The following is an 11118-nucleotide window of genomic DNA, read 5'->3' as shown; positions in this document are numbered from 1 at the left end:
TTTTTTTTTTTTGTCCACCTCCCATCTTACAGTGGGAGCACTGGGATTACTGACATAAACATGTTCAACTTTATGTGAGCTTGGGGGATTCAAACTTAAGACCTAACACTTATTTAACAAGTACTTACTCACTGAGCCATCTTCAAAGCTCTGTTCTGTATAAACTTTTATTCTGTGCTCGAGAGATGGCTCAGTGGTTAAACGCACTTGGTGCTCTTGCAGAGGACCCACATTCAGTCCCAGCACCCATATGATGGCTCACAACTATCAAGTGTCAGGGGATCCAGTGCCCTCTTCTGGCCTCTAAGGATGCCAGGCACACAGGTGGTACTCATAAATACATGCAGGCAAAACACTCATACACATAAAATAAAAATAAATAATTTTTATAAAGTTTCTTATTCAAGGGGTTATAGATACAGCTCAGTTGGCAGAATGCTTGCCTAGTTTTCATGAAACCCTAGGCTCCATCTGCAGCACTACCTAACTCCAGGCCTGGTAGCACTCGCCTGTTATCAGAGCACCAAAAAAGGGAAAGCAAGACCCTGTTATACTATCCAAGTCAGTTTCAAAATAAAGTTTTAGGCCAACAAGCAAACTCCTCAAAGCCTAAAGTGGAACAAAATAGCAGTCACTTCTTCGAAACAGTCCTTCTACTATCCAAATGCAGTCTTTATTACACACAAGTCTTCTCGACCTGATAGAACTGTGACTTCCAGGCCCCAAAGTCTTCTCTGTTCCCTGTTATCTTCAGTTGCTTCGATCATTGCTTCTACAGTACTGTTCTAGGAGACTTTGTGTTTATAATGTTCAGGAGACTACCTGCTGGCCACATGTGCACTGAATGCTACAAGTGCTGGTGGTGTGATTGAGGAACTGAATTTTGTAGCTGGTGACAACCACACTGAACAACTCACCCATGCTTTCACATCCCTTCTCCCTATTGATCATTCTTCCTTAAAATGCATTCATGCTTGTCAGCATCCCTCAGATGCCTGGTACCTACAGAGTAACAATAGGACTTTTAGAAAGACTTTTTTAGTTAGCACCTGGACAATATTTCTGTTCTCCAAAATGGGTTTTTAAGCCTTCTTGGAGTATAAATGGTTCACATTAGAGATTACCAGAACTAGTATTTTATCAGGAAACCCTACTCACTTTGTGTAACTATATACTTTAATGACTATAGGACTTGATACTTGTTTGTGCCCAGCAGTATAGGTTTTCATGTTCAAACCTGTTCCAAAGTAGTCTACAACCTTTCCAATTCTATGGTACTTACAGATGTGCCAGTACTACTGACTGATCTGCAAGTAGTCCTGTGCAGTGTGCAAGGCATTTTTATATCCAATGTTTTTAATCTGATCCTGACATTAGCCTTACAAGGTAGGCAAGATATGAAGACACATACATACACAAATACACACATACCTATTACGCGGTGGTTAGAGACAGTCTTACATAGCCAAGGCTGGCCTCTAACTTACTGTGTAGTCAGAGATAACTCTAAAATTCCTGACCTCTTGCCTTCAAGTGGTAGGATTATGGGCATGTACCATCATTTCTGGTCAGAACTTTTTAATATTTATTGTGTGCATGCAGTTATGCATGTGTGGGGGACAATTCTCAGGAGATGATTCTCCTGCCACCTGTGGGATTCAGGGATTGAACTGAGTTCTTCAGGCCTGCCCCTAAGCACATCTACCGATGAACCATGTCTATAGCCCCTAATTTTTATTTTATAGATGAAGCAGCTGAAGTGTAGAAGGAACTGAACTGATGGCTTATATTTCCTATTCCATTTAGCATCATCTTGTATACGGTCTTCATTCAAGTTCTTGATAGAAAGAGATGTTGGAAGGGGGTTCAATGGTTCCTAGAGAGGAACTGAATTTGGTGGCTAACCAGGTACAATGACTTCAAAATCTTCTTTCTAAGATAGGTTGTTTATTTTTATTATTGATTTTTTTTAAATGTATGAGTGCTCTATCTTTGTGTATATCTGCATGTCAGAAGAGGGCACAACCAAAATAGGCGGTTGTGAGCCACCATGTGGATGCTGGGAATTGAACTCAGGATCTCTGGAAGAGCAGCCAGTGCACTTAACCACTGAGCGATCTTTCCAGTCCAAGACCTTGAATTTTTCAATATCAATGGCTGGTCAAAGTGAGTTCCATCTACAAGTGGTAATCTAGCCCACATGCTGCAACTGCAACAGAGTGGTTCAAGAGACAGTCACAGACCTGGCATAAATATAACATTACACCAAGCATGATAGTACACACCTTTAATCCCAGCACCTGGGAAGCAGATGAATGAGTGAGGCTATCGTCAGCTACATAGTTCCAGGCCAATCACAGCTTCATATATATATGAGTGAGATGAATGAATGAATAATAGACCACAAGAGTAGAGGGAAAAAAGACTAGTAGCCAGAAAACAAAATGTAACTGGCAGTATCAACAAAATGGTGGCTATACAAACTACCTGAAGAAGCTAAGTTCCCTCTCTACCAAATTCTCATGGAGCCCTGTTTCATTATTCCTACAATTCTTAGTATATCCTACCCACCTTGTAGTTGTTTGCATGTGTCTCAGAATTAATTGGTCTTTACCACACCAGCACTTAGCCCAGTAATATCCATCCAGAAGGCACCCAAATTGGTAAACAAAGAGAATCTGCCCCAGCTGAATGTTCTTTCAGTAGTATCTGGCCACAGTCCAGAAACAAACTTGTGACTAGAAGAAATGCAGACCATTGCCACAGCCCTGCCAACATGACTGATTACAGTGCCCTTGTGAATGGCTTGGTCAGAGGTTCCAGCAGTTGCCAGTACCTTGACTGGTTAAACCAGCTTTGATTAGATGTGTGCTATTATCAAAATTTAAAGACAAGCTGCCCAACAATAAGGATAAAAGGTGTGATATATAAGGGCTTATGTGCCTGTCAGTGAAGAAAGCAAGTTATCAACAACACATCTGACTGTGATTCTTTCCAGAGAAAAGGGAAAGGGCAGGATATAGTGGGGAATGCCTATAATCCCAGCATTTGGGAGTTGAAGACAAGAATTAAAGGCCAGCCCTTGGTATATGAGACTGTCCCCTACCAAAAAGAAAGAAAAGGATTAACAAAACAAGTACTTTACCATTTACAAATCTTTCATATACATTCTCTCATTTGACCTCACAACAACCCTGTGAGGTAGGCAGCAAATGTTTTCATGGTACAGATGAGGATAGTGAATCTCCAAACCATTAACTGACCTGCCCAGGTTTCTACAGCTAGCAACAAATCTGTATGTCAGTCTTTGGCCTAAAAATTCAACACCCAACCTTCCCTTTACTTGCCCTACATACTTCACAGGGATAATAAAGATAAAATGAATTCAAAGCTCAAAAAATGTTTGAGGGGAAAGAAATCACTGTATAATTACATACTATAATGATCTGTGACATAATGGTTCATCTCCTTTCCCATCCCAGTTTAGTGTATGAACCCTGAATTTTATCCCAGAACTTTATCTCTCGTCTGTGCTCAACAAAGGAAGGAAGGAAGGAAGGTAGGAAGGCAGGGTAAGAGTGTAGTCCTATTGGAAGCTATGTAAATTACAAACAAGGTAGCTACAGCACTACACAAACTGAAAGTGGCATAGACTAATGTGCAACCCGAACACACTAAAGCACACACAGCTAGGCAGCATTGTCAGATGGGCATGATTGCATAGAAAGAAAACGCGGTGTCAGAGTTCATACTGGCACACACAGTTATCTAAGGCAAAGTGGTGGCAAAGAAGAGTTATTTGTTCTGTATGTCTATAAAAAAGCAGAAGAGGCATGGGAATCCACGCAAAAGCATTGTACATCACAGATATGTCCAGCTGTCCACAGGAAATATAAGCTATCAAGAATGAGTGCACCTACTATGCTCAAGTCCTGGACCAAGGAATAGCTCCATGCTAAGCCTCTTAGCTAAAATACAACCAGTACCATCATTCCTAATTGGATAATAAATAAAATGTCTTTTAAAGTGAAAAGTTATGTGGCTCTTTAGCTTTTCTTCAAGATCTACTTTGGATTCTCCTGCTTTAAGACCCGAAGAAAGTTATATTGAGTTTTTATTGGTGATTCTATGTATATGTGTTTATAACATTAAAGTGTGATGAGTGAATTTAACATATTAAAAGTTTATAGCATCTTTTCAGGAAAGATCATATACTATACAAGCTATTCAAGTGATACAAAACCAGTTTTCAGTGTCTTTTCAACTGAGAAGAATCCTATTCAGCACGCTTCTCCTCCTGAGGTGGTTCATACTGAACAAGCTATGGGGCAAAGACAGAGGATTTAGATGAATTTTATTTAAGTTGGGTAAAAAACTTAGTAACACAATGAAATTAGATAATATTTTCAACTTAGTTGAGTCAGTAATCAATTTCTGAACTTAGCCTTCTTAAACCATTCACTTAAATAAGATTGAGTACAGTTAAACCTAACAAAGCTTTTTTTTGTATAAATCTTTAGCAATGCTGGGGAACTAAATTTAGCCTCAATTCATGACTGAACTATTCAAATGTTACATGACTCTATTAGTATGGTCAGCCAATGAAAAGTAACAATGTCTGACTTTAAGAGTACTGGAAGCCTTTCAGTCAACACCAGGGAGGCAGAGGCAAGGTTGGCCTCTGCCTTTGAAGCTATCCTGGTCTACATAGCAACTACAAGTACGTATCTCAGCATCTTTAGAATTGGAGACATTGCATCTCCTTTTATAAGAATGTGTGGTTCCTGCAAGAACACTAGGCTTCGGACGACTTGATTTCTTTCAGTTAGTATCAGACCCGGAAATACACATGTAGTTCAGAATGTGGCAAACCTCAAAGACTTGAGTTGATGCTCAAGTTTATGGGAATTTGAGCAAAGGCTCTAGATAAGATTGAGTGCAGCTTACTTCTGTCCTTTTGAGAACCTGGAGCTAGAATGCTTCAGATAGTGTAGACTGTATCTTAACAAAGCAGTGGCCTAAACTGAACTAAACTGCTTAAGAACTTTAAAATTATCCATTTACTTTAAGCAGTTTTAACCAATCTCCCCACCTTTGTATTGATGCAGGTTCTCAACTCCCTTTTTGTGATTTACTTTGCCTATCTTATATTTGTTAGTCTTGAGACTTCTAGATAAGGCTTAAGTTTGCCATGGATTTGATTGAAACTGATATTGGCCCTCCCTGCTGCCCATTGGTTAAGTTTTGGGTTTAATTGTTTACTCTGGTTTTATCATGCTGCAGATGGAACCCAGGACCTTTGCACATGCCAGACAGATGCTCTACCACTGAGCTATACACATCTCTGGCCTGCAGTAAGGATTTGGTCAGATAATCATTAGAGACAAGATTGTTTTTTAATTTGAATTTCTTTTTTAAATTTACCTTTGCTTTCAGTTTTTTATTTTCTTCTACAGTAGCTTCATATTTCTCTTTCATTTCTGCCAATTCTAGGCGAAGCAGCTCTATTTCTGGGTTTTCCGGGGTAGCAGCTCCTAAGTGATGCTTTAAAAAACTAACACCAGTGTTAAGAATGTACTCAGAGCAAAACGAGGCCAGGGGGACAGTCACCCACCACACCACCAGTAGTTATCCAAGGTCATATAAAGATTCAAAAGAACTTTTTCAATAAACAAAAAGCATTTAAAGCTTATTATATATGTGAATAAATAAAAATGTCAAGAATGTGATTTTTTTACTTCAGAGATGAAAAGGATACTCCAGAGCACTGGTGGGCTTCTCTGGTTCTTCATATAAGGCTACCAACACTGCAAACCAAAGAGAAAGAGAAGCAATGAAGTCTCCAGCATAGGTGGCTGAGATATTCTGAAACTCAGTAAATATGCCTGCCTGTTATGTGGTGAGCAGATTGCTAAGACTGTCCATACGGTGGTGAACAACTTAGACAGTGTCCTTGCTAGCAACAAACTTACAGTCCATTGTAAAAGATAAGGAACTACAGGACAGTGAACTGTAATAGTGGTTAGTGAGTTTCAGAATAAGACTGGAGGAATACTTAGCATCAGAGGCAGACCTGAGACTTAGCTGTGTTTCAGATAAAAATTGGAAAGCTCAAAGCACATACAAGTGAACTAACGAGTCAAGCATGTTGTGGGTAATGAATGGAAAGGTAGTCTAGGGCCAGACTGAGAAAAGCTTAGTTGAATATTGATCCTAAGGACTACAAACATATTTCAACAGTTTGAAAGCAAGGAGGTAGCAGGATCATTCCTAAATGCTGTATACAGGACTGACTTAAGTGGGACATGGAAAATGGCACATAAGAAAGCTGGGTGTGGTATCCCACACCTGTTCTCTCAGTACCAAGGAAGTGAGGCAGGGGAATAAGGAATTCACGATCATTCCTGGGAAAAGCAGTTAGCTGGAGAACTGAACTACGAGGAGCTCTGTCTCAAAATCAAAAAGTCTAATGTAATCTAGTTAAAGAAATTTAAGAAACTTTAAGTAATTAACAGCATCCATTGGGAGCGTTCAGGAATTAAGCTTCATGTATGACAGGCTAGGCACCAACCAAAAACATTACCACAGTCAGCATGCTCAGACAGACATTTAAAAACGTGCTAGCACTTCCTGTCAACACTGTCTCACTCATCTACTGTACAAGTCCTAGGATTCAATATGCAGGTGTCAAGCTCTCAACACTAGCACTAAGGACTCTTTGAAAAATCTGAGGCTGTGTATGCTTAAGCCAGTGTACAGTTGAGACAGGTAACCCAAGCTGGCTTAGAATTCACTATTGTACTCCGGGCTGGCCTCAAATTCATAGCAATACTCCTGTCTCAGTCCCCCCATTCAAGGTGTTATAAAAATCTGACAAAAACAAAATATGTAACTTTAGTGTGTATACCTTGAGAGTCCAAATTAAGAAATCCTATTATAAACCAATTTACCTGTCTTGGGTTTTTGAGTTTTAATAATTTAAAGTACAGACAATATGAAAAACATCAAGTGAGCAGGTACTTTTACACCAAAATACACAATTTTTTGAGAAATCTGCACATTTATATCACAACTATCTGACCATCATCTCTTAGTATGTCACATTATCTTAAATCCCTACTTAGTACTTTTTTGCTTAAAAAAAAATTATACATTTAAAAGTGTTTCTTCCGTTTACTTCCATTGATCTGTACTGAGTCTTAAAGTCTTTATTTACTTACTTTTAGACATGGCATCTCTCTGTGCAGCCCTAGCTGTCCAGAAACTATGTAAACTAGGGTGGCCTTGAACTCATAGAAATTGCCTGCCTCTGTGAGTACTGCTTCCCAGGTGCTGGGATTAAACACATGCCCACTAGGCCAGCTAGGATCAAACTTTCATAGAGTGTGACTATTAGTGCTCCTGCATTTTCCTTCAATCATTGCATCCCCACTCCCTTCAGCTTCCAAATTCCTGCCTGTGGTGCCTGCAAGGTTAGGGCTACCAAGTGTTACGTTTCTTGTTCTTTTCTATGGGATGATTGTGCTTTTTCTCTGAAGAGAATTCAGCCAGATCATATTCCCTTTTGCTTTAGAAGCTAAATTTACTGTTACTAGTTACATATGGGGGGGTGCATCAGAAGACACATTTCAGGAACCTAGACCTTCCTATCATGTGAATTTCGGGAATCAAACTCGGGCCCATTTAGCTTGGCAGCAAGCATCTTCACCTGCTGAACCTTCTTGCTGGCCCGTAGCAACTAGGTATTTAAAGCCAGGTACTTTAAAGTTTGTACCCTGCTCAAAACAACTAAGATGTACTCTATCCATTCACCTTCTTCATGGATGTTTTTGTCCTGAAGGTTTTATTTTTTGTTTTTTGGTTGTTTTGTTGTTGTTGTTGTTGTTGTTAGTTGGCTGGTTGGCTAAGTTTGGTTTTTTGTTTTTTAGATGTAGTTTTACTCTTTAGCCAAGGCTGATCTCAGACTCAAGGGGTCCTCCTACTTCAGCTTGTCAAGGGCAATTAGAAATGAAACAAAATGTCTATGTCTTCTGCATATGCCTCAAACCTTTGAGGCAAGGTCTCCCTCAGCCTCCAGCCACCATCCTTTTAGCTAGGCTAGCAGCCAGCAAGCCTGATTATCCTTGTGAGTCTCCCCAACCCCAGCCCCGGGCTTACACACACAAAGACCCTGTCTGGCTTATTATATGAGTGCCGCTATCTGAACTCTAGTCCCTACAGTTGTATATCAAGTAGTCTTAACCTCTAAGCCATCTCTCCAGCTTAGCTGTAGTTAACATTTTTTGAGACAGTTCTTGATACATGTGCTCTAGGCAAGCAATGAATGCAGATCTGCCTTCCTTCACCAGAGCCCTGAAAACATGTCACCACTGCCTGGTTTCTTACAATGTTTTCATGTTAAAACAAAACAAAACAAAACAAACCTTAAATCCTCTCTGAAATGTTGCTGATAGAAAAAATACAAACTTGTATAAAGCATCTATGTTTGACCCTTTAAAATTGGTTTCTATTCTTTTACCCAGCCTGAAGGCTGCACATTGGCTCTGCATTCAGTTATCTCCAATTGTACTCCATCTGCTTTTCACTGCTCTTGCCTGTCAACCTCCTGCATCCATTTCATTCCTCCTATCCTATCCACAGATTATTTGGGACCAAAAGTATATCAGTGTTTATATCCAGAGGTTGGAATGCCTACTCATATACATAATGAGATATTTTGGGGATGAGATACAACAGGAAATTCATTTACATTCCATATGGACCTTATTCACATAATATGAACATGATCTTGAACAAGTACATATTCCTAGGCTCCTGAATTTTGACTGACATAATTTATGCAGTCAAGTATGGAATTTTCCACATCAATACTCAGTAAGTTACAAAGCAATTTAGATTTTAAATTTTCAGATTAAGGATACTTATCCATACTTTAGATTCTGTTCAAGGTCCTCCCTCTGCCACTGCATGTAAAATGTCCCCATCTTTATCCTTGGTATGGTTTAAGTTATACTTTACCACTAGCTGGCACTGTGTTTTAGTGTGTGCGCCTAACTAAGCTACAAGCTCCCAAAAGCAGGGACAGTTCTATGGCTATATCCTTGGTGCCCAGAACACAAGGCTAGAATAAGATCATTACATGAAAGAAAAATGAGGGTTTTTTTTTTTTTTTTACCAGAATTCCAAGCCATCTGTGACACTTCCGATGCCACAAAGTACAGTGGCCTCACAGAGTAGTTCCTTATATTTTGCTCGCATTGACTTGCAATGACATAAGGAAATTAGTTGTAATTCTAACTTGTCAGTTCATCCATGTAAGAGAATTAAAAGCCCTGCTTTCTTCTAAGTGCTCCCAAAATTTCCCCTAGCTTTTTTTCCCCGAAAAAGCAGATACAAATTATTTCCCAGACACTTCCTATTCTAAAAAGGACCAAGTTTCCAATCCCTGCTAACCATTCCATTCTATTCCCTCGAAAACACCAAGCAATGTTGAGTTCATACCTAACATGTAGCAGGCATCCAATATACTGTTAAGGCCAGTTTAACTGTATTCTCTCTTCGGGAATCCTTGGGTTCAATCACCACACACACACTAACCTTACACCCAGAAAGGAAGGGATACACTTTAACAGTACGCTTCCATTATTTTAAAGTAAAGAATATAGCCATTTTTATGTGCTCTGAAGAACTGTTCAAATTGTAATTCCACTTTAATTATATCTACACAAAGTAGGAATTACTACAGGCTGAAAGAACTGAAAAGCCACAGCCCAAACTGTCCACGAATCTCCAGCTTCGGGGACTAGAGCCACTTACTAACCCACTTTCAAATCCAGTAATTTTTTTAGTTGCCTCTGTCCAAAAGAAAAATTTGTAAAATCCTGCACACTATGCGGCGGGAGCAATTGGGATCTCAAGGTCTTCTGCTAACGTGTCCACTGCGGCTGCTCGCGGGAAAGCAACGGAAGTTGGAGAGACTTTGCAACAGCTGCAAGAGTTTCAGTCCTGGGCAGAGAGCGACCACAGGGGCGAGGCAAAGTCCCGCGGCCGGCGTGCGCCCGACCCACGGGACCCCAAGGCCTCGCTGGTCCCCGGGCGGGCCCCACCTGGCCAAGAGCGCGCGGACGTGGGCTGCAGCCGCCCGCCTCGGCTCACCTTTCGTCAGCGTGTCCAGCACCCCCGACTTCTCCAAGTACCTCCGGAACTGCTCGCGCTTCGAGTCGGCGGCCTGAGGAGACACGGCGGGTCAGGGACCGGAGCCCGGGGCCAGAGCAGGAAGACGGCGCGCCCCGCCGCCGGCCCCAAGCCCTGCACGCGCCCCAACTCCCACCCGGCGCCGCCCGCACGCCCCGAGCCACGCCGCGCCCCCCTCACTTTGTAATGGGCCATAGTGACAGCCACAGCGGCGTAGCTGGCGCCGGAGACACGGGCTGGCGGGCTCCAAGCCTCACTGCTCATGCGCGGAACGGCGCGCGCGTCTGCGCACTGGGCAGGCACGGGCCGGGGCCGCCGGGGTGTGGCCTGTTTTCATGGCGACAGGGACGCTGTGTATCCCTGTCTCCTCGGAGCCCAGAGAGGCTGCGTGTGCCCGCCCTCCGCGATTCCGGGCAGTCTCGCATCTTCCTGTTCCGGTTGCCGCGGAGATTTGGTTGCCTAGCAAGTGGCGAGGTTTCGGTAAAGCCGGGCGAACTGTGGGACTCGGTATGGGTGTGGCCGGGAGTTAGAGGCTCTAGGCGTAGCGTTTTCCTTGGTGGTAGTGGGCGCGCACTCCTTGTCATTTGAGTCTTTGGTGGGGAACCGGCCAACACCGAGTTTCTTGACTCAAAAATACCCAGCACCAGGGAGGTGAAAGCAGAACAGGTCACCCTCAGCTACATAAAGAGTTTCAATCTCTCTCGGGCTCCATGTTCAGGGCTTGCATGATATTGCCCCGTGATATTTGCAGATAGCAGCTGGCTGGGAGAAAACTTTACAGCAATGTTGTATTAGGGCAATGACCTCTGAAGTCGTGGTTCTTTTCTCTGCCTTTGTCATTAGTTTCCTTCTCCCTTCCTCCCCCCCCCCACCCCCACCCCCGCTTAGTGGTTAACATTAAGTTCTTTTCCATATATATTATTC

The 11118-nt window shown here is 42.0% G+C and overlaps 1 protein-coding gene across 1 annotated transcript; it reads right to left on the bottom strand.

Moving 5' to 3' along the window:
• Positions 1 to 3140: 3140 nt before the first annotated feature.
• On the bottom strand, positions 3141 to 10628 carry Mycbp (MYC binding protein). Its single transcript, XM_031378590.1, has 5 exons — positions 10375 to 10628; positions 10156 to 10228; positions 5759 to 5807; positions 5425 to 5554; positions 3141 to 4321 (listed from the first exon to the last, which is right to left on the bottom strand). Exons 1-5 carry the CDS (start codon positions 10456 to 10458, stop codon positions 4277 to 4279), a joined length of 381 nt encoding a protein of 126 aa, XP_031234450.1. The 5' UTR covers positions 10459 to 10628; the 3' UTR covers positions 3141 to 4276.
• Positions 10629 to 11118: the final 490 nt, after the last annotated feature.

Source organism: Mastomys coucha, unplaced genomic scaffold (genome assembly GCF_008632895.1).
Source record: "Mastomys coucha isolate ucsf_1 unplaced genomic scaffold, UCSF_Mcou_1 pScaffold18, whole genome shotgun sequence".
NCBI classification, from domain to species: domain Eukaryota; kingdom Metazoa; phylum Chordata; class Mammalia; order Rodentia; family Muridae; genus Mastomys; species Mastomys coucha.
This window is presented reverse-complemented; position numbering and strand designations above follow the sequence as displayed.